Here is a 26,958-nt window from a genome sequence, read left to right as displayed (position 1 = left end):
ATGTCGCTAAATGAAGGCTAGTTCTTCTGTGCCACCCAAAGACCTCTTTGAGTTTCTCTTCCTCAAACCCAATCCTCAGTCTTCTGTCCCAACCCTGCTCTGAAGAAAGAAGGACTGTATAATATGCCCAATTTCAGTACCGAGTGTCTGAGCTGTGTGATTTCCAATTTGTGGCTGGAGCCTTGGTTGTTCAGGGAAGCCCTCTGGGGAGTCACCAGATCCTGGACCAGCTGGGTACATCATAACACTGAAAGGCTAGAAGGAGGAAGAAGCGGGGAGTCAGTACTGTGGCCTTCCCACTACGTACCCTTAGATGAAGAGGTAGCAATGTCTGCCTTCAGGCAACAGCACTCATCCCTTTGCCTGAGATGAGGCCATAGCAATCTGAAGGTTAGGAAGTTGCTCAAAAATTAGTGCACAAATGTTAAGATCTACCTAAGCAGCCCCCAAGTTCAGGCTCATTCCTTTATAAGTAAATCCTCCTTGTACTTGCCTTCCATTTTGTTCCAATAGTTACCCAGAAGTCCAAGTTACAAGTCAGATCCTAAGTCAAAGTACTGGCCTGGAGACTGTGTTTATCATTTTGTGAAATAATGGTTCCCTTACCTACTTGGAATATATTTTTTTATTTTTTTGAGACAGAGTCTCGCTTTGTTGTCCCCAGTAGAGTGCTGTGGCATCATAGCTCACAGCAACCTCAAACTCTTGGGCTCAAGCAAGCCTCTTGCCTCAGCCTCCCAAGTAGCTGGGACTACAGGCACCCATCGCAATGCCTGGCTATTTTTTAGAGAGACAGGGTCTCACTATAACTCAGGCTGGTCTCGAATTCCTAAGCTCAGGCAATCTGCCCACCTCAGCTTCCCAGAGTACTCAGATTATAGACGTGAGCCTCCACATCCAGCCTGGAATATGTTTTTAAAATACTAATTTCTAGGTCCTACTCCCAGAGCTCTGAGGTAACAGGTTAGGGATGTGACCCTTAAACATTCATCAAGTTAGTCTGATGTATAATTTGGGAACCTCTGCTAACGGGTGTAGCCTCAACTGGGCTGTTGAATGCACATGTGTGGGCACAATGTGTCAGCCAACTGATCCATGTTCTTTCAGAGGCTTTTCCTGACCCAATTAAGCAAAGCTTCCCTCTTCTTAACCCATAAGCAGGTATGTTGGAAGGTGTGGGGATCACAGGCTTTGGAGTGAAACAACCTGAGATTAGATCCTGTCTCTGTCACTTCCCACACATGGAACCTCTCAGGTTGCCTAACTTCTTGAGGCCTTAGTTTTTTGTATTTTTGGAACTTATGCAACAAAAAAAACCAAACAGCTCTATCCCCTGTTAATGGAGGGTCTTTCACACTATCCCTGGCCAAAATAAGGTTCCCACTCTTCAAACTAAAATGTGACATTGCTAAGCAAGCCAATAACGGCAGATTCCAAGAAACTTGGCCTGGAGAAGTGCAGCCTCAGGCTTCTCCAGTGAAAGGAAAATTACAAATGCAACATGCACAGTCTCTAGCCTCATCATGTCAGAACTATTTCAAGAGACATAGGGTGAACGCCTCAATTCCTTCCAACTGTGACAATGAAAGCTTTGATGAGCACCTGCTCTCAATAGCAGTGTGGTTTCCAAGGTGCAGACCCTACCTAATGGGGCAAGTGGGAGGTTTTGCAATACTTTGAGGGATTTAAAATGTTCTTTTAAAGGGGAATTTCCTGTGTATATGAAATCTAATCCCTGAGAGTTCAAATTTTAGTTATAACAACAGGTACGTAAGGAAGTTAAAAAGGTTGGCTGCCTAATTTAACTTATGGGTTGAATATAGGTGATAATTGGGGTGGCATAATACTTCCTTCAGGATTGCAAAGGCTACTGATCAAGGCCTGGAGCAGTGCTGCCCAAAATAAATATAATATGAGCTACATACGTCATTTAAAATGTTCTAGATAGCCTTATAGAAAAATAAATCAGTAGTTGAAGTCGATTTTAATGTTTTATTTAATCCTCTAAATCCAAACGTTTAGTATTTTAACACATAATCAATAGTTTTAAATGATATATTTTGTATTATTTTCTTTTTCTTTTTTTTTACCAAGTCTTCAAAATCCAGTGTGTGTTTTATTTGGACATCACCTCTCAATTTGTAGTAGTTGTATTTGAAGTGCTACAAGAAGGAACTAGCAGCGACCATACTGAACGTGTGTGGGTCTGTAGAGCACAAACAACCTCTCACATAGGATAGACAGAAAAGAATTACCCACTTTCACCTCCTACAATAACCTGAGGCCCCTCTACTCCTAGTGACTTGGCTTCTTTGAGGCTTGTGTTTCTTCCCTTCCTGATCTCAGGATTTATGGCTAGATATTCTCAGAATGTGCCAAATTAATTTGAGCTGATGCATTCATTTGTTCACTTATTTGCCAATTGGTGCATTCGTGTATTCATTAGAGATTTATCAAGCACTCATCACTGTGTGACCCAGCTTCATCCTTGTCTTTTCTTGGTCTCCTGCCTATTCCTCCTCATCCCTTGAAGACTTTGGTCCTGGACTCACAATCTTTCCTCCCTCAGGTCCTCCCATCACCAATGTGAATGAGCCTTCCTAACTCCCAGAAGCTCCTTGTCATGACCTTCTCAATGACCTTCTTTCCCCCTGTACTTAAGACACTCCCTACCCTGACATCAGCTTGCATGTGTCAAGGGCACCACTGGGCCCTGCTCCACCTCTGAAGCGGTACATTACGCATCCATTCTGATGGGTCATCTGGGGGCTTTCTGCCTCTCCCACTTTAGCTTCTGCTTCGTGTATTCTTTCACTATGTCAAACCCTTGACTTCTCTATTCCATCCTTCTCAAGCTTCCACCCCGGTCATCAGTTCTCTCCCTAACATGGAATTCCCATGATCCTGCTTTTAAATCACTCTCTTTCCAATATCAATGTTCCTGCCCATTGTTCTTAGATTATATCTGCCTAGGTCAGTAAAACCATCCTTGTTGGCTCTTAAGATTTGGGTTGCTGAGCACCGATGAATAAAATTACCAACCACCCAGACTGGGGCCATTAGTGTGCTGATCTCCACCTTCCCCAGCTATCCCATGTTTTTTAATCAACTTTCTCTCCTATTTCCACAGTGAGAGTCTGTTCTCAGACTCGCTGCCCCTCTGCTTCCCTTCTTGCTCACAGGAGATCAGCTCCCTACCAACTTTAAAGAGAAAATAGAACCAACAAGTGTACTCTCTACTCTCAGTCACCACAGCCATGTTGTGCCCAGCATGTGTAGCCAACTATTCCTCTTTCCATCCTAACACAGCCTCTGACCTTCCACTGCACTCAGGACCCCCTCCTTCCTCCAAGATGGGACTCTTTTACTCTCCCTTTTTCTTCACTGACTCCTTCCCAATAACACTTCCTTTTGAGGTAGGGGCTCCACTCTGTTGCCCAGGCTAGAGTGCAGCAGCAACATCATAGCTCACAGCAACCTCAAACTCCTAGACTCAAGCAACCGTCTTGCCTCAGCTTCCCAAGTAGCTGGGCATGCACCGTCACACCTAGCTAATTTCTCTTTTTCTTTTCTTTTTTTTTATTAATATGGGGTCTTGCTATGTTGCTTAGGCTGTTCTTGAACTCCTGGCCTCAAGCAATCATCTCACCTCAGCTTCCCAAAGTGCTTGGATTATAGACATGAGCCACCGTGTCTGGCCCCCATCAACGTGTTCAAATCACTCCCATGCTATGAAACCCTCCCTCGACCCCACCTCTCCTTCACAGCCAACCTTCTCACAAGAGCCGTCCACACCTGCTGTCTATGCTTCCTCACCTCTTGTTCATGCTCCCTCCACTGAAATCTATCTTCTTCCTCCATGACTGCATTGGAACTCCCTCACCAAAGTTCCCAAAGCCTTCCTTGTTGAGGACAGTGGGGATCTGCAGAAATTATACCTTCCAAGCCTTATTATTTCTTGAATATTTTGTCATTTTGCCCCCGATTCTTCTAAGATTCTCTCCTCTTGGTTTCTGTGACTTTCTTGTTTTTCTTCTATCTCAGTGGATTTCTGTCCTCACATCCTTCGCTTCTGTTTCTCTGACCACCCTCCTTTCACTGAGGTATTCCTAGGATTTCCCCTTTGCCCTCTCCCCTCCTCTTACTCCACCATCCCTCTTTAGGAAAATTTCATCATTCCGATGGCTTCAAATGCCGTCCATATACTAACAACTCACACATCTACATTTTTTTTTGTTTTTTTTTTTATTAGTATTAGATCATAGTTGTGTATAGTAATATGATCATGGGGCACACACATCTACATTTTTAAACTAAATCCTTTCCCTGGGCCACAGACCTAAGTCCCTTTGCCAGTGGACCTCTCCAATGGGTATCCTAGAAGCAACTCAAAGACTCCACACACTCAAAGCTGCACTCATTACCTTCCCCCACCATACTCCAAAGCCCTCTGCCCCAGCCACCTTGTTGTCTTCTTTAGGAATGGCACAGCCATCTACTAAGCTATCTTGGCCCCTCACTTTTTCTTCTTCCCAGTCACGTTTATATCTGATCTATCCCTAAGTCCAAATGGTTCAACCTTCCTTACATTTATTCAGTTAGTCCACATCCTCCCTTTAGGCACTGCCAACTAGTGTTGATTCCCCTCCTATCTTCAACCTACTTTCCACATGGCAGCCAGAGCAATCTTTCTACTTCGTGAACCATATCAGGTCACACTGCTGTCTAAAACCTTTCTGTGAACCCCAACTGTCCTCAAGATGCAAGCCAAGCTCCTCAGCATAGCACTGAAGGCCCTGCACCTTGTTTATTTCTTAGTACTTATTTCCCACCACTATCTCCAGTGAAAGTCACACTCTAGCCTCACCCATCTACTCGGGGCGTCTTCAACGTGTCATGCGGACATTGTATATGCTTTTTTCTTAGCCCCCAATCCCTCACCTCCCCCACATCCACACCACCCCTTTGCCTTCACCTGGTTGCTGCTAATGGACCTTGGCTAGACATCCCTTGCTCAAGGAAGCTTCCCGAATCTCCGACACTTACACTGACACAGACACGCAATTGCCCCCTGTATGGGCAAGACATTGCCTCCTATTTGCTTCTGCAGCACCCTTGCCTACTCTACACTCAACACCGTCACTGTGTTCTCGTCTGTACCCCTCCATAGACTGTATACTCCATGAGTTTCACCACTCCATCCCTGTCACCTAGTCGTTCAGCACCAGGGGACTTAACAGTGAACAGGGGAATCAATGAATGAATGAAAAACAAAAAATCCTGCTCTCCGAAGAGCTTCATTTCATGAGGACACCAACTATGGTGAAATCCAAACTCGTAAAAGGGATGCACATCATGAGGAATTTCTTTGCATTTCCTGCTGGCTTTTTGCTTTACAAAATAATCCACCCGACATACCTTTCTTTATGACACCAAACCCTATATTTGAAATCTGACTTGCCTTAGAACTACCATTTTTTGTAAATCCCTTGGATAAAATCAGGTACTGTATTGTTACTACTACTATAACAGCACCTGTTTCTTTCTTTGGTTGTGTTTCCTCATCTTGCCTCCTCATATGTTTTTATGCCAACTTCCTTTCTTTGACCTTTTTACTTTCCATTCTCTCCTTTTGTGAACTTGGACCTTTAAAAACCATCTTATGCTAATGGTCATCAAATACTTTTCCTTATAAGGCCAGATGGGAAATATTTTTCCCTTTGCAGGCCCTTAAGCCTCTGATATAACTGCTCAGCAGTACATTGTGGCAGCCACCGGCAGACCTACACAGAGGATCATGACTGCGTTTCAATATGTATTTATAAAAACAAGTAATGGACCAGATTTGGCCCCTGGATTGTAGTTTGCCAGTCGAGGAAATACATCACCTAATCCCAATTTAGCCATGGGCAGGAGATGCCCGGAGTAGGGAAACAGCCTTGTCATGTTCAAGGAGCAGCAGGGTCAATGTAGAAAGGAGGCATAGACTCTGCAGCCAGACTGACTTCACTTACATCTCAGCCCTGCCACTTACTAGCTGCGTGACCTCAAGCCATTTACTTAACCTTTCTGTGCTCAGTTTCTTCACCACGATAATAGTTGTTTAGGCAACTTAAATTCATTAATACATGTAAAGTCCCTAAAACAGTGCCTGGCATTTATTAAGTGCTATTTATAAATGGTACCTATAAGATATTAAAGGGTCCCTCTGCCTTGATTCCCACTAGTGGAAGTTAAGCAGGAATATTGTTGATAAAGAAGGAAATTATCATTCCCTTAATGTTTGACATCCATTCCTTGCCATAGGTGACATTGTCTTTGACTTGTTTTAAATCAGAATCACAGCTCCTCGCTCCTCTGGAACTGTTTTGCTACTGCTCTGTGGACTAACTATGTAGTCAGTTTGCCTCCCACACCCTAAGTGCCTCAGGCCCACCCCCCAGCACCATGGGATTTATCTCACAAATGAACTGTTAAAAGCACAACAGTTCAACCAAAAGGTTAGAAGGCATGCCGGGTAAATGGTTTCTGAAAAAAGGACCCAAATTCAACTGATTTTTGATAATCATGAAAAGGCAAATGTAGAAAGGACAGTCTTTTCAACAAGTGGTGCTGAAACAATTGAATGTCCACATGCAAAACAAAGTAATCTCATCCTGTACTCCACACTTGATCTAGAAATTAACTCAAGGTGGTTCATAGAAAAGGTTCTGGAGGCTCAGCCACATACCTGGAGGGTGGTGGATTCAAACCGGCCCTGGCCAGCCAAACAATGGCAACTGCAACAAAAAAATAGCTGGGCATTGTGATGGGTACCTGTAGTCCCAGCTACTTGGGAGGCTGAGGCAGGAGAATCACTTAAGCCCAACAGTAGGAGGTTGCTGTGAACTGTGACGCCATAGCACTCTATTGAGGGCGACATAGACTCTGTCTCAAAAAAAAAAAAAGTCTGGAAATAGATGGTGGTGATGGTTGCACAACATTGTGAATATACTTAAATGTAACTGAATTGTACACTTAAAAGTGTTAAAATGGGCCAGGCTCGGTGGCTCACACCTGTAATCCCAGCACTCTGGGAAGTCGAACCCAGTGGATTACTTGAGCTGAAGAGTTGGAGACTAGCCTGAGCAAGAGTGAAACCCCATCTCTAAACATAGCCAAGCATGTGGTGGGCACCTGTAATCCCCACTGCTTGGGAAGCTGAGGCAAGAGGATCACTTGAGCCCAGTAGTTTGATGTTGCTGTGAGCTATGATGCCAGAGCACTCTACCAAGGGCAAAAGTGAGACTGTCTCAAAAAAAACAAAACACAAAAAACAAAACAAAACCAAAAACAAAGCAGTGTTAAAATGATAAGTTTTATCTTATGTGTATCTTGCCATAATTTCTAAAATGTGTAAATGATCATAGACTTGTAAAAGCTAAAACCATAAAACTTCCAGAATAAAACATATGAGAAAATCAACATAACCTTGGGTTAGGCAGAGATATTTTACATTTGACACCAAATTCATGAGCTATGGCAGAAAAAAATTGTTAATTTCTTGATAGGTTTGACAAAAATTTGACTTTTTTTTTTTGAGACAGAGTCTCACTTTGTCACCCTTGGTAGAGTGCCGTGACATCATAGCTGACAGCAATGTCCAACTCTTGGGCTCAAGCAATTCTCTTGTCTTAGCCTCCCAAGTAACTGGGACTACAGGCACCTGCCACAACACCCGGCTATTTTTTTTTAGAGACAGGGTCTTGCTCTTGTTCAGGCTGGTCTCGAACCTATGAGCTCAGGGCAATCTACCTGCTGAGGCCTCCCAGATCGCTAGGATTACACCCATGAACCAGCACACCCAGTCCAAAAAATTTGACTTTTTTAAAAAAATTTTTTTTTCCTCTGTGAACGACACTGTTAAGAGAATGGGAAGACAAGATACAGATTGGGAGAAGGTATTTGAAAATCACGTTTTAAATTTTTATTTAATTTTTTTTTTGAGACAGAGTCTCATTCTGTCACCCTGTGTGGAGTGCTATGGCATCATAGCTCACAGCAACCTCTTGGGCTTAAGCAATACTTTTGCCTCAGCAGCCCTAGTAGCTGGGACTAAAGGCATGTGCCACCACGGCTGGCCTGAAAATCTCATTTCTGACAGAAGACTTGTTTATCCTGAATATATCAAGAACTCTCAAAATTCAACAATAAGAAAATAAATAATCCAATCTAAAATGGGCAAAAAATCTGAACAAACAACAGAGAAAATCTATGAATGGCAAATAAATACATGAAAAGATGCTCAACATCAGTAGTCATTAAGGAAATGCATTCTAAAACCACCATGAGATACCACTACGTATTTACCAGAATGGAAAAACAAAAACAAAATCTGGTAATAGCAAACATTGGCAAGAACGTGGAACAACAATGCTCTCCTACATTCCTGGTGGGAATTCAAAATGGTACACACACTTTGAAAAACAGCGTGGCAGTTCCTAACAAGGTTAAACACATACCTATCACATGACCCAGCAATCCCATGCCTAGGTATTCACTCTAGAGAGATGAAAGAGAGATGTAAAAAATGAGAGCTGGGTTCACACAAAAACCTGTATGTGAATATTTATAACCACTTTGTTCATAGTCACAAAATAAAGGGGAAATGTGAAGATATCTTTCAGCAAGTGAATAGATAAATAAAGTGTGGTACATCGTGTAATTGAACATTACTCTGCAATAAAAAGGAACAAACTGTTGCACCGTGTGACAATGCGGATCTTCAGTGCATTTTGTTAAGTGAAAGGAGCCCCAAAGAATACACACATTGTATGATTTCATTTATGTGATTTAGGAAAGGTGAAACTATTAGGGTAGAAAACTGAACAGTGGTTCCCAGGGGCCAGAGAAGGGGGTGAGGGTAGCCATAAAGGGGCATGAGAGACTTTTTAGGATGATGGAGCTACCGTGGTAGATAACTGACCTATGTATTTGTCAAAAGCTACAGAACTGTATAACACAAGGAAAGGAGTTCACTATATACAAATTAAGGTAAAAGCAACCAGGATGGCGGGTGGTGGGGGTGGGATGAAATGCAGATAGTGAAGGGCGAATATAACTGTATTACAAGTGAATTAAATAACCACACTGAAGGCGATGGGCATCAAGAATTGACCTGTGTAACTTTGGGGAGGGAGCACTGGATACCATGAGGATGAACAATAGTGACAACAAAAATCCTATGTACTAACAAACACTGTTCTCTAGTGCTAAATTCGTTTCTGGGGATGTGGCTTAGCAATTCTAAAACTACTTTAGAGTAGATACTAGAGACGAACAAATAAATAGAGAGATTGTAAAAAATTAGAGCTGGGTTTCTTGCCAGGAGAAAGAATTGACAAATAGGAAAAGGGGAAGGCAGGATTGAACCCTGTGGTGCTGGATTAGAGAGAGCAGTATCACTATAGCCTTGTGGTGTGTATGTATATACACACATATATGATGGATATAGAAATAAATACGTGTTTTGGAAGGGTTAGTATACACACACACACAAACATTTATTTCCTACCTCTATTTACCAAAAGAGACCAGAAGCTCCCTCAACCCAAGAGTACACCAGTGAGCACTTAGGAAATAGTTTCACCTTTCCTAAATCACTCCCAGAGCTAGATACCAAAATACCACTCTCCCCTTGAAGAAGTAATTAATTCCTGTGGTGCCAGAAAGTAAAGAAAGGCTCAAAAAGAGCAGGAGCCTGTCAGAAGAGCACAGGTGCCAACCTGAATGAGCTCCCAATGGTCAAAGTTGGAACCCTGAATGGCGAAACAAATGATAGTATTATAATGCAAAGAATAAGATAAACGTCTTTGAGTATTGATAGAAACAACTGAATAAACAAATAAATGAGGGAGAGGGACAAAATTCTCTCCTGCAGAACAATTTCAATTAACAAATGTAGAAAGATTGTGGATGTATAAAGTCATTAGGATGCTACAGCAATAATTGCCGACCCATAATCTGTTGATGGATGCTAAAATTAGAGGGCAAAAGTTTAAGTTTAAACAGAATATTTTCAGAATCTTAAAGTATCCTCCCACACCTGTGTTAATTACAAAGATAAAAACAGTAACTTTACAGTGAAAAAGCTGTCAGACACTACCTGGACCAAGTCATCAGTACTCATCATGTACTCCACACTCAGAAGTACACGTCAACTCTTGGCACCCTTCCCAATCATGATGGCAAAACATCAGACAAATTAAGGAGCATTCTACAAAATACCTGACCAGTACTCTGAAAGTATCAGGTCATGAAAGACGAAGGAAGACTGAGAAAATGTTACAGATTAGAGGAGACCAACAGAGCCACAATAAACACTGTATTAGGGAAGCCTGGTACCTAAAAAGGACATTAGTGGGAAAACTGGCAAAATACAAAGACAGAAGGTATGTTAGTTGACAGCATCAAATTGATATTAATTTCTTAGTTTTGATCATTTCTCTGTGGTTATATAAGATGTTAAGGGGTGAAAAGTGTATGGGAACTCTCTATTATGTTTGTAACTCTTAAAAGTCAATTTTAGAACGGATACCCTTTTGTAATATGAAAATGTTTTAAAATAATGTATAAAAAGAAGATGCAGGTATTGTATTACATTTCATGATTTTTTTAAAAGATAGAATTTATTTTTTTTTTTTTTGCAGTTTTTGGCCCAGGCTGGGTTTGAAATTTTTAAAAATTATGTTTCTTAAGCTTTTTATTTTTACAGAATTGACTCTCATACAAAAATACTGCCGTCCATCATTCTAAAGAAATTCTCTGATAATGTCACTCTCCTGTTTAAAAATCTTCAATGGCTTCTAATTGCCTTTAATTGCGTTTGAATCTATCCCTGCAGTTGCTCTGGCCCTTGTGGCTCCCCTTTCTCTACTCCGCTTTCTATCCTGCATTACTCCCTAAAGCCCTGCTGCCTTCCTTCATCCCACGCTCCTAGAAATGCCTCTTCCCCAGCCTCTGCTTGTCCAGAGCCCAGAAACCTCACTCTCCCTTCAATTCCTAGAGGATTTTCATCACAAACCTTGTGAATTTCCAGTGCTGCTCTGAGACCCAGGACAAGGATGCCTCTGTCCAGTGGCTTTTTGGAGTACCTTCCGCAAAATTTTCTAACTCACCCTCCAGAGAGTTCTTTCTGTCCAAGCAGAGCCTAGACCAGCGGTTACATACTCTTTCTCCCCTTTAATAATGCTTCCTTATCCTCCACACCAACATAGCGCTGACCACATGCTCCAAGAACTCCAGGGCTCTTGTCTACCTGAATCTGATCCTCCTGGGAGTGATCATTCCCCCTGACCTGTTGGGTATTTCTTTTGAGGAACCATGAGACTGAGCCACCTGGATGGCATTGCCACACTGATTTAGAGTGACTGACTCAAATTGTTGATATGAACAAAATCTCTCCCCAAAACTCACCCACTCTGGGGTGGCCTTGTCAGTTTTTGTCTGGTATTATATATCCCCTGAAAGGGCCCTGTCCTAATCACGTCTGCATTGCCCCCCACCCCAGTCCTGTTTGTCTTGAGGCCTTGCATATAGTAGATGCTCAACAAGTATTTCTCAGAATGAATGCCTGAAGGAAAGAGTAACAGCTCAGATGTACATATTGCCTTTGATCCATGATTCTAGCCATGTTTTTCCTATGCAAAATCCTAGATCTTCCTCATTCTTTTGATTGGGATTTTCTCATCCCAACCCCTCTAGTCACTGACCTGACAGTTGGTGTGCTGAAAGCTTATCAAGAAGGAATAAACACGCCTCCAGATTCTCTTGACTGCAAACTGCAACTGAACTTCAACTCCAAGACATGTGAAAAGGGCCACGCATGGGAATGCTGGTTGAGTGGTTTCGAGGTAGGCAGCCCAGTAGTTTGGGTAGAACAGTGCTTTGGCTGCAACAAACTGTAGTGATAGAACATATGTTGTCGTGCTTTGCTTTTGATCTTCTGCTCCAAGGTTGAGGATACTCTCCCAAGAGGGAAAGAAAAAAAGAAGAACCGGTTCGATGAAAACAGAGTTTACCCATCACTGACATACTTCGTACCTGAAGCACAGCCACCTCGAGAGAAGACCATGGTGGCAGCTCTTCACAGTCACCTGATTAAGGAGCTTGGGTTTGGTCCTGACTCAGAGGGAAATGCAACGCGACTGAGAGGTCTCCCCCACAGCACCTGAGCACTTACAGCCAAGCCTGGGCTCGGCCCCAGCGGACATATGAGTATAGGTGACTGCCAGAGTCACCAAGAGGGCTGGAGGCCTGCTGTTGCCAAGTCCCCCTACGTGGATCACAATAACTGCATGAGGTCATGGAATGTTGAAGATGAAATGAAAGTAGCTCCTAAGTCACAAAGTCACAAGCAGATGGACATCCTTTCGACAGGGCTCCTGGGAATAGAGCTGTCCCACTATCCCTGATGAGCACAGGAAGTAGCTCCCTCTCCCAGACAGAGTGGGGGGAGTGGGGGTCAAATCCATGAATGTCCAGTTCCCATCAAAGCCCCCCTCTCCCAGGGGATGGCTGGGATAGAAGGGTAACCGCAGGCTCCCCTGGGATTTCCCTATGTGAGGGCAGAGACAGACACAACGTCTGAGGCAGAGGTGAATGGACAGGTGTGTTTCTTAGGGACTCGGCTAAAAGGTGGCAAGAAGCTGGCAGCAGCCCTCAAGAGGGTCCTGGCACCATGGACAATGATGATGAGCCTCTTGAGTCCGAGACAAAAGGTGAAAAGGCACCCCATCTCTCACCACGCAGGCCTGTCCCGGCTGCATCAGTGTAACACCCATTGATCACAGGAACCTTGAAGCCTACTGCTCCCCTCACCTGGGACCCTCTAGAATTGGGAGGATGTGTTACATCGACTCAGCTTCAAGGCTTGGCAAGGATAGAGAGTTGGATGCAGGGCTGTGCTGGAACTGGCTTATACTGGCTGTAGCCAGCTTTAATTTTTATTTTATGGTCTTGGTTGATGTCATTTTGGGAGTTTAAAATCAGCCACATGGGAATATTTACACCACATGAATTGGCTAAACTATAAGTCAGGGTGTTATGACGGTTTTGTTTCGTTTCGTTTGTTTGTTTGTTTGGTTGGTTGGTTTTTGAAGAGATAAATAGTTACCAGCATCCCAGTGGTTGAATGGAATTCTAAAATTGTTAGACTGATGAGGAGATTAAGTCTTGGAAATGCATCACTTTTCCAGGGGCACTCAGCACTTTGGCCACTAAGCTGCCGTGTGTCTTCTAACTACCAGGCCACTGCTACTTGCACACACAGACCTTGTATCACACAGACTTTGTGTTACAGGCTGGGAAATAAATGTTGGAACCTGACAAGGACAAAGAAAGACACAGACCTGTGTAGTTTTGTTAGAAACCCCACCATCCTAGTATCTAAGTGGTCAAAACTTGAGATCCTGGTCACCAATGCTCAGTCCTTCCAAAGAGTAGGTCCGCTGAGTTCTGACAGATCCTGCTGATACTGGAGGACCATTGAGTCCTGCTGATACTGGAGGACTGAACTCTAGAACTTTCTGGGTGGCCTTGGGAGCCCATGGCTGGTTTCAGATTAGTGGCCCAGAGGTGGAAAAACCATGTCTAGCAAGCACAGGGGATAGAGGTGTAGGAAGCTCTTCCGCTCCTGCCAACGTCTCATCAAACCAACATGCGTTTTTAATCACAGCAATCAGTTTCAACCCAAGGGAGATTGTCAAGCCCCTCCTTTTCTTGGTCATAAAATCAATGTTGGATTGGAAGGAAGAGAAGCTAGGTCAAATTCTTAAGCGTCAAATTCTCTCTCTTGCTCCCTGGAACTGCTCCTGGTCTGTTTTATTTTCCAATCAGCTCAAATTGCCCCCTGTGCTGCCCTGGCCCTCCCCAGTACCGTGTGCCTGACAGGAAGCCTGGACGTCAGGACCCACCCTTTCACCTGACAGAGTAACAGCAGACCCTGAAACCCATCCAAGCAAATAAGAAGGGAAAAGTGCAAGCGGGGAGCTCATCTCCGAGGCAGGCCCCAAACAGGCAACGTGGCAGGAGCAGCCACTGTCCAGGGAGACTGGCAGAGTGTATTCACAAGACCCCAAGGGCCATGTGTTGAGAAGGGAGGGCTTGTGCAATGCAGTCACTCTGGCAGGGCTGAGCTCCTTAAGCCACATGAGGCCGGGGGGATGAAGGCCACTGCCAAGACCTGGGATGCAGAGGAAGGGAGCAGAGCCCAGGGGCAGTTGGTAGCAGGCTCCACCCAGGGGCTGGCAGATTTCATCCCCAGAATCAAGGAGGTGAGTTTTTCTTCCAGATGAGACTGAAAACGTGCCAGCTCCACAGAGCAGCGAAGAAGCCCTCTACTGTGAGGCCGAAACCCTGCTGACTGTCGAAAAAGAGAAACCAGGCCGGGAGAGTTCAGAAACAGACCTAGAGATTGAAGGTGAGAGTGGGCTTTGGGGGTGGTGGCGGGGCAAAGGAGGAGGGGAGATGTCTCACTGGCTTCCTCAGAAGCTGGAGAAACACAGTTTCCAGGAGCTGGCATCTCACTCCTTTCCAGCGTCTGCCAAGGCTCTGGATGTGGGAATGTGGGAGAAAGGCCAGTGCTCAGTTTCACCACGTCCTCCTCAAGCCTGGCTGGGGATTCAGCTGGCTGCCTCAGGCCAATGGCCAAGCTGGTGCAAGAACAGGGGTTTCTGCTCTTCTAAATGTTTCCACCTGTGGCATCCTATACAGTCTTTGCAATGGAGGTAGGCATTATTGTCCATTTTTAACAGAAGAGGAAACTGAGGCTTAAAGGGATTATGTGAGTTGCCCAAGGCCTCTTGGGAGCTTGCCAGGCCTGTTCTGGCTGATCCCATATTCAACTCTCCCTGAAGGTCTGCCTTCCTACGCCATATGCCAAGGCCCTAGAGCATTTCTGTGGAGCCTCTTGAATCCCACTTGTCCTAGAGTTTGTGTTCCCCTGTTGGACAGCCCATGTTTTCCCTTTAACAAATTTAAGCATGCCTGGGTGTCAGGCCTGCTGAGCAGGAGCACCCTCTCTTTCCTCCTAATTTCCCCAAGGAGGAAAGTGCCCAAAAGAATATTTATGAAGCAAGGGGAGAATAATGACATTAGTCCCATCCAATGGGGTCAGCCTCAAACATTCTAGCCTGAGGCTAGCGCAGTCACTCTTCCTGTCCTGTGTCCTTGCAGCTAGGTGGGGAGCAGTGACTCACAGGCAGCAGAGATAGAGAGGAGGCCATTCTGCCACATTAAATTGTGAGGCTCATCTTCATAGAGTCAGGTCACAAACCTCCCCTCCAAGGTCCACCTCCAAGGTCAGCCTTCGAGGCAGACCTCCTCCCTGCTGCCCCCGACATCTTGTTGCTTTTTTCCTGACTTTGTATCTTCATCGAGGCTGTCTGTAATGTTGCTTTGACACCTGACTTCACCTGGTTGGAGAAAGTGACAAAGAACAACACTGGATGTCTGCCCAAGGCTGCTGTCTCGCTCTCATTCCTCCTCACCTTCCCCCAGCAAGTAACAATGCTGTTGCAAGCGACCCCTAAAATGAACCATAGTGAACACAGCTACAAAGGGACAGCCTCAAACAGAGCAGGATTAGTTCTAAGGACAACATCGGGGGTTACTTCCCTGCTTTGGCCAACAGGAACCCCTAATGGCTGAATGTAGCACCAAGAACTCTGTCCTGAACAGAAACTCGGGGCTCGGCTGCTCTAGCTCTAGTGCCCTGTGGCTGGTGCTGTGGTTTGGGGAGTTGGCAGAAGGGCTTCGGGGACAGCATGAGAAGTTCAAAGCCAGTGCTGGGTCTGTAGAAGAGGGACAGATGGAAGCAGCTTTGCTCACCCACCACGGGCTGTTTCTCTCTACAACATGGTTCTCACCCAGAAGCAATTTGCACCCCAGGAGGCATTTGGCAAACTGGGGGCTGGGAGCTTGCTCCTGGCATCTTGTAGGTGCAGGCCAGGGAGCCTACAAAATATCCTACAGCCCCAGGACAACCGCTCAGAACAGAAAATTACTCAGCTTACATCAGCAGTGCTGGGGTGGAGAAACCCTGTCATGTCTGTAGCTATGTTTGTAAAATCAGCTTCCCTTTAAAGCTATTGTCCTTTCACCAACAAAGCTCCCATTGTCAGCCTCAGAAAAGGTTGCTGGGGGGCTGGCCGAAGGACCTGGGATCCAAAGGAAAAACAGATGCAGACAAAGGTGTCAGCTGGCCCCAGGAAGCCCTGCCACAGGCTGGACTTACCTAAGGAGGACACAGCTGTGGGGCATCCGGGGAGATCTGCTTACGGGCTGACCACAGGCCAGACTGGTCTAAAGCCTAAGGAAAAAGGCCCTGAAGGGGAGGAATGGAGCCCTGGAGTCCCCACTTCTGTTGGCTGCTTTGTATGTTGACCAGCTATGCATGATTTGGGGCTCGATTTGTCGTTTGTAAGACAAAGATGGCAGTCGTTTTTGTGAGGAAAATGGCAGGCAAGTCATTGACAGAGGAAAGCCCACTCTCAGGCAAGTGTGTTTGTTTCCTACCGATTTGGACGTCTTCCCATCTTCACCGGTGAGCTGTCTTGAGAAGCCTACTCTGTTCTACTGGGGCTTTTTTGGTGTTCCTCTCCATCTCTGGTAAAGCTGTGTTCATGGCTCACAACAGTTTAATGTTGGTAGTGAAACTGAACCTGAAACGGAAACTCCCTCACCCATCCGAAACCATCAGCTTTTTGATGACAGGTTTTGGAATTGTCACAGAATGGACAAGAGGGCTGCGCCTTTGCATATCCTTAACAACCAGTCACTGGAGATGGCCGGCCTGGTAAGTGGGGTGACAGCAGATTGCTCACTGCTCCCAGGAGAGCTTAGGGCCTAAAACCACCAGACTCGTCTCTTGCCCAGAGGGAGATGTTCGTCTGGGGCTTTCTGGAGTTAGGCTGTCCCTCTCTTACCAATGACTAACTTTTCAGGGATTGGAGTTGGCGTCTGGCACACACACCCATGGAGACAGGTCCTCTGTCAGAGGGGAGTCCAGTCACAAACGAACATCGCCTGGAGTTGGCAGGGAGATAAGGTAAAGGTGCAAGAGAAATCTACTTCCTGCTCTCTTTCTCTGCAGATACTGAGAAGTTTTTCACCACTGGACAGAAGGAGCTATACCTGGAAGCCTGCAAACTGGTGGGCACCGTGCCTGTCTCCTACTTCATCCGGAACATGGAGGAGCCCTACATGAACCTCAACCACCATGGCCTGGGACCCAAGGGCACCAAGGCTATTGCCATAGCCCTGGTGGTGAGCATGCCAGTGGTGCTGACAGGGTTGCGGGGGTGAAGACTCAGAGGGCCCCTCCTAGGGAGCAGAAATAGAACCTTTATGCCCACCCTTCCCTGGGCTGTGCTTGGGGCTCCTGACTTTCCCCTAGCAGGCATGGACTTCCCTTTAGCTCCTGGGAGGAGGCTGCTAGAGCCCTGGGCCTTAGAGGCCTATACTCCTTCCTATTCAGGAAGCAAAAGTTCCAACCCTGGGCCCAGGGAAAGTGATTGAGCTGGGCTTGGGTCCAAGCATTAATGCCAGAGCATAATACAAAATGCCAGCCTACATGTCCATGCCAAAGCTCACCTTTCCTATGAATAGGCTCACTACTGAGCCAACAACCACAATGTAAGGCAGATCAAGTTTTCCCACAGGAAATAGGTTAACTCTAGGCTTGGCATGACCAAACAAGAACTTCACCTTGATTCATCATAGCTTTATATAATTATAATTGATTGTACACAAAAAATTACTCCCGTCAAAGAAAAAATAATTTAACAACTGTGTATCAGCACAACGGTCTCTGTTCCCTTAGAAAGATAAAGTTATTGGGGCTCGGCACCTGTGGCTCAAGTGGCTAAGGTGCCAGCCACATACATCTGAGCTGGCGGGTTTGAATCCAGCCCAGGACCACCAAACAATGACGGCTGTAAACAAAAAATAGCGGGTGTTGTGGTGGGCGCCTGTAGTCGCAGCTACTTGGGAGGCGGAGGCAGGAGAATTGCTTGAGCCCAGGAGTTACAGGTTGCTGTGAGCTGTGATGCCACGGCACTCTGCCCAGGACAACAGCTTGAGGCTCTGTCTCAAAAAAAGAGAAAGAAAGATAAAGTTATTGGTGCGGCGCCTGCAGTTCAGTGGGTAGGGCACTGGCCACATACACTGACGCAGGCGGGTTCAAACCCAGCCCAGAACAGCTAAAACAACAATGACAACTGCAACAACAACAAAATAGCAGGGTGTTGTGGCGGGTGCCTGTAGTCCCAGCTACTCGGGAGGCTGAGGCAAGAGAATCGCTTAAGCCCAAGAGTTTGAGGTTGCCGTGAGCTGTGATGCCACGGAACTCTACCCAGGGGAACAGCTTGAGACTCTGTCTCAAAAAAGAAAGATAAAGTTAAATCTTAAAAAAGGTAAGGAAGGTGGAAAGGCAAATGTTTCTTCAGAGGCAATATTTAAAAATCAGCAATACTTTATTTGTTCATGAAAAGAATGAACAGAGAAAAACAGAGGACAGAGAAGAAATTCTTAAAACTGTTATTTATAAAGGATCTGAAAGAACAGAAGGAATCAGCAAATTAAACACAGAATGAGGGACTGAGGGGCAGGAAAAGCTACAGAAGGTAGGGACAGCCCACGACAAGCCTTGGGAAGACTGACTCAGCCAGCTTCACTCTGAGAGAAGCAAAACCCTGCAGGATCATGAATGAGGAAGGCAAGACAATTACGAAACACAAAACAGTCTCCAAAAAGCCGTGTAACAGGCTGTCATTGTTCATTGCTACAATGTACAGTAGTCCCCCCCAGCCACAGGTTTGCTTTCCAAGGTTTTAGCTACCCATAGTACAGAACAATGAGATATTTTGAGAGAGAGAGATACATTCGTATAACTTTTATTACAATATATTACGCTGCAAATTCCTCATATAAGAAAGGGAATAAGATTGGGAGCAATTCATTTTGAGTTCCCAGCCCCCAGTTGGCGCTGAACAATACATTTGTGGAATACATACATGGTCTTATTTTTCCTTGCCCTCGCACTTAGTTTTTTATTTTTTTTTATTGTTGGGGATTCATTGAGGGTACAATAAGCCGGGTTACACTGATTGCATTTGTTAGGTAAAGTCCCTCTTGCAATCATGTCTTGCCCCCAGAAGGTGTGACACACACCAAGGCCCCACCCCCCTCCCTCCGTCCCTCTTTCTCTTCCCCCCCCATAACCTTAATTGTCATTAATTGTCCTCATATCAAAATTGAGTACATAGGATTCATGCTTCTCCATTCTTGTGATGCTTTACTAAGAATAATGTCTTCCACTTCCATCCAGGTTGTTTTGTAACAATACAGGGTGGCCATGAAGTTCGTGTGAAATTTAAATAGTTGCCTTTAATAATTGTAACTATTTAAATTCCACACGACCTTTATGGCCGGGTGTATAATAGCATTTGCATTTAGCATATGCCCATTAAGCAGTTACAAGAAACCTAAGATGTTGCTATTTCACGGAAAGGTGGAGGAAAGAGCAGAGAAAGAACAAAGCCGTCTTGAAATTTCTCCAGGGTTGAAAGGCTGGTTGATGAAGTGCTGGGAATGCACCATTACCTCACGAGCTTCATGGGGAAAACACGGATGACAATGACATCCTCTGGGGACTTGGACCGCTTGTTTCTTAGTAACAGCAGTTTCTTCCCTGATTCTCTGTGTCGTTCATTTGACAATCAGCATGGCATTCTGGAGGACTGAACTTTTATTTACCTTTTGTAGTGATTAGCTTTTTGCGTGTTTGTGTTTCCGGGGCTCAGAAAGAAAGAGCCCGATAGTAGGGATGGTGTTTTGTCCTTGTGTGTGCCCCTCACTATCTAGAGTCAGGCCTGTGTCCTTGGCAGGGTGTTGGTGATGTCCCTTAAGAGAAGGGATGTTCTCTGCTCAACCTTGTTTCCCTGGCAGTTAGTTCAGAGAGTGACAAATAGACACTGGCCTGAATTAAATGAATATGGATGGATTTAGTGACAAGGCCTCCTCCTGCACCCTCCTGCTGGTCCCCAGTATGACTCTGGAAATGGTGATTCAGCCTGTGTTTCTGGACACTGCTAAGTGGCACCTAGACTGGGAAATCATCCGAGCCATCTCCCTTGCCTTTAAGCATAACTGAATTTTGCCCACCCTAGAGGGCTTAGACCAGAAGACAGTCCATGAAACCCCTGGATGAACCACCCTGCATTGCAACTACTTGAACTATCACATTTCCCTTTTTCTTGGAGGGGAAAACAGACACCAGGGCTCTTTACCCCTGGATGCTGCTCTTGCTGCTTGGTGGGCTTTAAAAATGCTCAATTCCAAAAACGTGTCTCTTTTCCATATCTGTTTGTACTGGGAACAAAACGAGGAAGGGAAGAATATAATTTCTGGTTAGAGCTAACCCCAGTCCTTCCTTCTGCACTGCAAATCATTTCCTCTCTCTCCTCTTGTGGGAATTCAGACTAACTTGGGTATAGGTATTTATTAAAGAGTTAAAGTTTGGCTCCTTCCAAACAGATTTGAAGCCACCTACTATTCAAAGCGAGTACCAGAGCCAGGTGCAGTGCTGGACACTTTGCAATCCCAGCTACTTAGGAGTCTGAGGCAGAAAGATCACTTGAGCCCAGGAGCTTGAGACCAGCCTGGGTAACAACATACAGAGACCTCATCTCAAAATAGAATAAATAAATAAAAATTTAAAAAGAGAGTACCAGGTAATACTTAAGCCTAAACTAGAAGAAAGCCAAGTCAATTCTTTAGAGGACCTCCTTGCAAGAATCTTTATGTTTAAATCCCTTACTAAATGCACCAAGTTTTCCTTAGTCTTGGAGTAGGGCACAGTCATCTCTCCATGAGGGTAAATAGTTCAAACCTGTTTGTTTTCTCCTTATGCCCCTTACTTTTCAGGGCTTTGTTTTAAGGGCCCTCTTCTAAGTTCCCCCAGAGTAGGTGTGTTCTCCTAGCACAACTGAGTGGAATGGCTTGTCCTCTGGGCAACCTTCTTGCCCTCTCCTCCCCTTCAAAATTCCCAACCGAGTCTCTGTGTCCACCCCCATGATTGGACTAAGATGGGTAGGGACCCACTAGGTCACTGACCATTTCTGTGCCTTTCTCCCCTCCCCTGTGCTGGCTAAAGTCCAACACAGCTATTATTAAGCTGGAACTGGAAGACAACGACATTATGGATGACGGTGTCCTGAGCCTGGTGCAGATGCTGCAGGAGAACTACTACCTCCAGGAGATGGTACTGTGCCCTCCTCCCCTGGCTCCCTGCACCACAGCTGGGGGCTCCAAGCCCATTCCAGACAAGCCAAAGGCCCACCCAGCCCCAGGCCACCTCCACTGCCTCCTAGACACAACTTCTCAGAGGAGGGCCACATGTGAGAGGCTGGCCAGGGGGGCTGTGTTCTCTTCAGCTGTAGGAAACCCTAAGAAACCATTTCCACTTGGACTTTATGAGCCTCTTAATCAAGTTTACCTTTGCATAGTTGCCTTAAAGTGACCTTTCTTAAAAGAAAATAAAGGCATGAGATAATTTCTAAAATACAAAGTGCCTGGAGATGGCTGGAGGTAATGGTTCTATAATAATATACATACACTTAATACCATTGAACTTTATACTTGAAAATAGCTAAGACATTGGGAAGCTGAGGCAAGTGGATTGCCTGAGCTCAGGAGTTCAAGACCAGCCTGAGCAAGATCTATACCCTGTCTCTAAAAAATAGCCAGGTGTTGTGGCAGGTACCTGTAGTCCCAGTTACTCTGGAGGCTGAGGCAAGAGGATTGATTGAACCCAAGAGTTTGAGGTTGCTGTGAGCTATGAGGCCACAACACTCTACCCAGGGTGACACAGTGAAACTCTGTCTGTCTAAAAAATAGAAAAAAAAAAAAAAGAAAATAGCCAAGATAGTAAATTGTATGTTATGTGTATTTTACCACCATAAAATGAAGTTGAAAGGAAAAGGAGAAAAAAAAAAAAAAACAATGAAAACAATAATGGCTAGTTTATAATAAAGTCTCTCCCACTAGCTGGAAGGACAAGTCATACTTCCTGAATCAATGAGTGGAATTTACAACAATTATTTTCTCTCAATTCAGTTTTTCAATTATTTCATTGCCAAACTCTCCAAATGAAGCTGTCTTGAGTTTCAAAACAAACAAAATTATGTGCTTGTCTGAAGTACCAGGGCTGAACTGGAGAAGTAACTTCAGAAAACTTAGACCAGCCAGAGACATTAGAAAAGCTGAGTCTGGGCCATGCACAGTGGCTCACGCCTGTAATCCTAGGACTCTGGGAGGCCGAGGCGGGTGGATTGCTTGAGCTCATGAGCTCGAGACCAGCCTGAGCAAGAGCGAGACCCCATCTCTACTAAAAAATAGGAAAAAACTAGCCAGGCGTGGTCCCACATACCTGTAGTCCCAGCTACTTGGGAGGCTGAGGCAGGAGGATTGCTTGAGCCCAGGTGCTGTGAGTGATGACTCCAGGGTACTGTACCAAGGGTGATGGAGTGAGACTCTGACATAAATAAATAAATAAATAAATAAATAAATAAAGGGGTCTGGACCAGGTTTCCTGCCGCCCTTGTCTCTGCCCTTTGCACGACCTGAATCCTTCCAACCCTTTGCCACAGTGCCTCTCCCCACCCAGCCCTCCTCCCTTAGTGCAGGATTATTTATTACTGACGGCCCTTTGGTGGGCTTTTTACATGCAAAAGCGTTTTCTCGCTTTTCAGAATATTTCCAACAATAACCTTGGCTTGGAGGGGGCCAGAATCATCTCCGAGTTCCTCCAGAGAGATGCCTCTTCCATCTGGAACCTTGAGCTTTCAGGTGAGCCCATGGATGGGGACAGTGAGGACACTGGGAACCAAAAGGGGAGAAGAGGGGAACAATAGAGGGGCCAGGCCTAGGTGAACCAGACCAGGTCCCTGCTACACCCTCCCAGTTGTCCTTCTCCTCCTCCAGGGCCACACTGTCTTCCTGCTTCCCGTGGCAAGCCACTTCTGATCCGTTTTGCAGCGTCTTCCCTCCCCTGGAAAGTCTCTGCCCTCAGATTTCTGTGTGGGCCTCAGGGCAACTTCCTCTCTCCCTTCATTCACCCTCTGCTCAAACGCTGTCTTCGGGGAGGGACTTCCCTGAACCCCCATGGAAAACCCTGTCCCTCTCTCCTGCCTCCTCACTTGGTTTTTCTTAACACCAGGTATCACCACCTGATCCATCCCCTGTAGGAGGTCTTAATCTGTCTTTAGCAGGAAAAAAAGTCACTGGAGAATTCTAGTACCCACAGACCCACCCTCACTCAAGGTTGTAGTTTGAATTTATTCTGTCTGCAGGGTCCTAGGACCCCCTAAGCCAAGAAATTAACATGAAAAGCTGTCTTATACCGATCAGAATGGGACCCCTTTGGAAGAGTAAACCCTCAACCAGGGCTGCCTGGGAGTCCCTGAGATGGAGCCGCCCCACTCAGGATGGATTCAAAGCCCCAGACTGTGAGACAAATAAGGCAGCAAAACACCACGGAGAGTTGTCAAACTCAGAAAGTGGTAGGATTATGTAATTTATCACCCGAAGTGAATAGGGATGCTTTTATTAATAATTAACTGGAACTGCAAGCAAACTGAGCTATTTTGCACCCAACCGTAAAGTACATTCAGTACTTAATAAAAACATAAAGGAACAAATAACTATATATTTTTAAAACTATAATTTCTAGAAATGAAAAACATAAAGTCATTGAAATGAAAGGCTCCATGGATAAATTCAACAGCACATTAGACAGAGGTGAATAGAATTAGTGAAAAGTATATTTTATCTATCTTCACAACATAGAAAGATAAAGATATAGTGAATACAAAGACAAAAGAATAAGAAAAATGAATCGACTCAATATCATAGCTGGTAGGAGTTCTAGAAGGAGAAGAAAATGAATAAGCAGAGACATTTGAAGAAATAATATGTTTCCTGAATTGATGACTTCTCAGATATAAGAATCCTAGTAAGTTCTAAGTAAGGTGAGTAAGAAGAAACCCACACTTGAATATATCACTGAAAAATACAGAGAGATCTTTAAAGTATTTGGGGGGGAAATACAGAAATAGAGTTTGTATATATATATATATTTTTTTTTTGCTTGCATGATTTTTTTTAATTTATTTTTATTAAATCATAGCTGTGTACATTAGTATGATCATGGGGCACCATACACTTGGTTCATAGATCGTTTGACACATTTTCATCACACTAGGTAACATAGCTTTCGTAGCATTTTCTTAGAGAGTTTGTATATTTTTAATATAAATATAATTACCTGTCAGGTATTATTCTCCAATTTCCCGTGTTTCTCTCTAAAAGTATTTTGGATTTCCTTGTGACAGAAAAAGCAGATTTATCTAACTCTCTTGAACCACTGGGTAGTATTCTGTGTTATAGTACAGTTTAATGTTCCTCTATTTGAGAGAGAGGGAATTAAAATCATTTCCAATTTATTTATCTTTCAATTAATATTTTAGAGAACTTTCTTGTGCATGCATCTTTGAGAAACATGATCTTGTATTTATAGCGAGGCACCAAGGAGCAGAATTACTGAATGTGAATATTTATCCATTTTTATGAAATTGAAAATTGACGCTGGGTGCCATGCTCAGTGGTTAGCGCTCTGGTCCCCCATGCCAGGGGTGGCAAGTTTGAACCTCACTGGGGCCTGATTAACAAAAAGCAAACAAACAAAAAAACAAGTAAAAACCCAAACAAATGATAAAAAAAGAGAAGAAAAATTAAAAGTTGATTTCTAGGCTGGATGTAATCCTAGTATTCTGGGAGGTGGAGGCAGGCAGATTGCTTGAGCTCAGGAGTTAGAGACCAGCTTAAGCAAGAAGAAGACTCTATCTCTACTAAGAACAAAAAAAAAATAGAAAAACTAGTTGGGCATTGTGATGGGCTCCTATAGTCCCAGCTGGGAGGGGGGAGGCTGGGAGGCTGAGGAAGGAGGATTGCTCATACCCCAGAGTTTGAGGTTGCTGTGAGCTATAACACCATAGCACTTTACCCAGGGCTACAGAATGAGACTCTGTCTGAAGAATAAATAAATAAACAACTAAATAAAAATAAAAATTAGTTTCCAAATTTCCCTTTAAGAAAACTATACCAGGTTACAGTTCTACCGACAGAATGTCTGTTTCCCTGTACCATCCTCAGAAAGGTTATTGGCAGAATGTTTGTGAATCAGAAGGGTTAAGTGTGTGCATGTTGAAACCACGATGCTTGAATTCAAATCTCAGCTTTGACTCTCTGCACTACAGTGGCTATATAAGTAGCCCATGATATAATAATTGGAATAACTTATCACCTAATTTTATGCATTGGCTAGCTTATTATCTTATTTTATTGTACTGATAACAGACACGGCCAAACAAGTATTTCTGTTTCAGTGAGTGTGTTCATTTTCTCATGCATTCACTCAGTAAGCATTTATTAAGCATCTGTTATGTGCCAAGCACTGTTTAGGTGCTAGAGATATGAAGATTATGAAGGGTTCTACTAAAAATAGAAAAATTAGGCGGGCATTGTGGTGGGCACCTGTAGTCTCAGCAACTTGGGAGGCTGAGGCAAGCATATCACTTGAGCCCAAGAGTTTGAAGTTGCTGTGAGCTATGATGCCACAACACTACCCAGGGCACAGAGTGAGACTGTGTTTCAAAAAAAAAAAGATATTATTCTTCTTGATTAATAAGTTTTATGACATTGTGCACTCACAGCAAGTGTCTGACTCCTTACCCGGTTCCCAGCCCTGCTGCTTGGACCTGGATTAACATATTTATAAAGTGACAGACTTTAGGGATGAGGCTAGGGATTGATGCTGCCAATGCATGCACAGGGTGTGATGTATCAGCTCCTGGGACTGCAAGGCAGAGAGAGGAGAGAACATTCAGGAAGGCTGTAAATAGTTGACTTGTTTTATTGTGTTTTCGCACGACATTTGCTTTAAATACTTGCTACCTTTTCTATGTCTGATTGTTCCAGAGGGAAGAGAACTGGCGGGGCTGGGGTGTGGGAGGGTAAGGAGAGCCGTGGTCTACAGCACATTGCTGACACACCACCCTCACAACAGGGAATAACCTCAAGGAAGAATCCGCAGAGCTGCTCTGCCAAGCCCTGTCGGTAAGCTCCCGGAAGCCCAGCCGAGCCCTGTGGGACATTCCCTGAGAGATCCAGGCAAGCTAGGAGCTGCTCTGGGCACATCGAAGTGAGGCCACTTGCGTGGTTTAGAGAGCTGGGGAGTGCTTAGCCAACCCGAGCAAAGGTGCAGTAAGTGGTCGGGCTATGTGGATGGCACTAAGTTCTCCCAGCAGCCATTAAACAAAAATGACTAAGAAATTGTCTACATCTAATTTGGGGTACATAGGAGTTTCCTGTTATACTACCCTGAGATAAAGGAGATATTTGCAATCAAAAGACAAAAACAATCTCTCTTTCTACTGTTTTTCTAGACCAATTACCGAATTAAGAAGCTGAATCTCAGTCACAACCAATTCTCTGACATAGGAGGAGAACACCTGGGGCAGATGCTGGGTAGGTCTCTGTGGAGGGGCGGGGCTGCAGGAGGATCACCTGTCAGCTGAATCACCTGGATGTGGAAAGTCAAACTGTACAGCGATTGAAAGAACATATAGAGAAATAACCTGCTGACCTCAGGGAGGCGAAGGATTATTAAGTATGGCACAGAATGCATGAAAGTAACACAAACAGTCCCTAATATTTGACAACCTTACATTTGAAGCATGCATATTGTAGACTCACAAGCACGAACAAACTTAAAAGACGAGCAATGGACAGGGATAGATGTTTGTAGCATTTGTATACAAATTAGTGTTCAGAATGTTGGTAAGAGATCCTATAATACCC

The 26,958-nt window shown here is 44.6% G+C and overlaps 1 protein-coding gene across 1 annotated transcript in view; it reads left to right on the top strand.

The window, feature by feature from the left end:
* Positions 1 to 12,413: 12,413 nt before the first annotated feature.
* LRRC74A (leucine rich repeat containing 74A) overlaps positions 12,414 to 26,958 on the top strand; it is a 48,370-nt gene continuing 33,825 nt past the window's right edge. Inside the window, exons 1-7 of the mRNA XM_053603651.1 lie at positions 12,414 to 12,758; positions 14,330 to 14,458; positions 17,132 to 17,304; positions 21,194 to 21,301; positions 22,791 to 22,887; positions 26,165 to 26,214; positions 26,544 to 26,625. Of these exons, the coding sequence (XP_053459626.1) occupies positions 12,719 to 12,758; positions 14,330 to 14,458; positions 17,132 to 17,304; positions 21,194 to 21,301; positions 22,791 to 22,887; positions 26,165 to 26,214; positions 26,544 to 26,625 (679 nt within the window). The 5' untranslated portion in view covers positions 12,414 to 12,718. The remainder of the gene's footprint in view (positions 12,759 to 14,329; positions 14,459 to 17,131; positions 17,305 to 21,193; positions 21,302 to 22,790; positions 22,888 to 26,164; positions 26,215 to 26,543; positions 26,626 to 26,958) is intronic.

The sequence above is a fragment of the Nycticebus coucang genome, chromosome 9 (genome assembly GCF_027406575.1).
Source record: "Nycticebus coucang isolate mNycCou1 chromosome 9, mNycCou1.pri, whole genome shotgun sequence".
Taxonomy (NCBI): Eukaryota; Metazoa; Chordata; class Mammalia; order Primates; family Lorisidae; genus Nycticebus; species Nycticebus coucang.
Note: the sequence above shows the minus strand (reverse complement) of the source record. Positions and strands in the feature narration are given on the sequence as shown.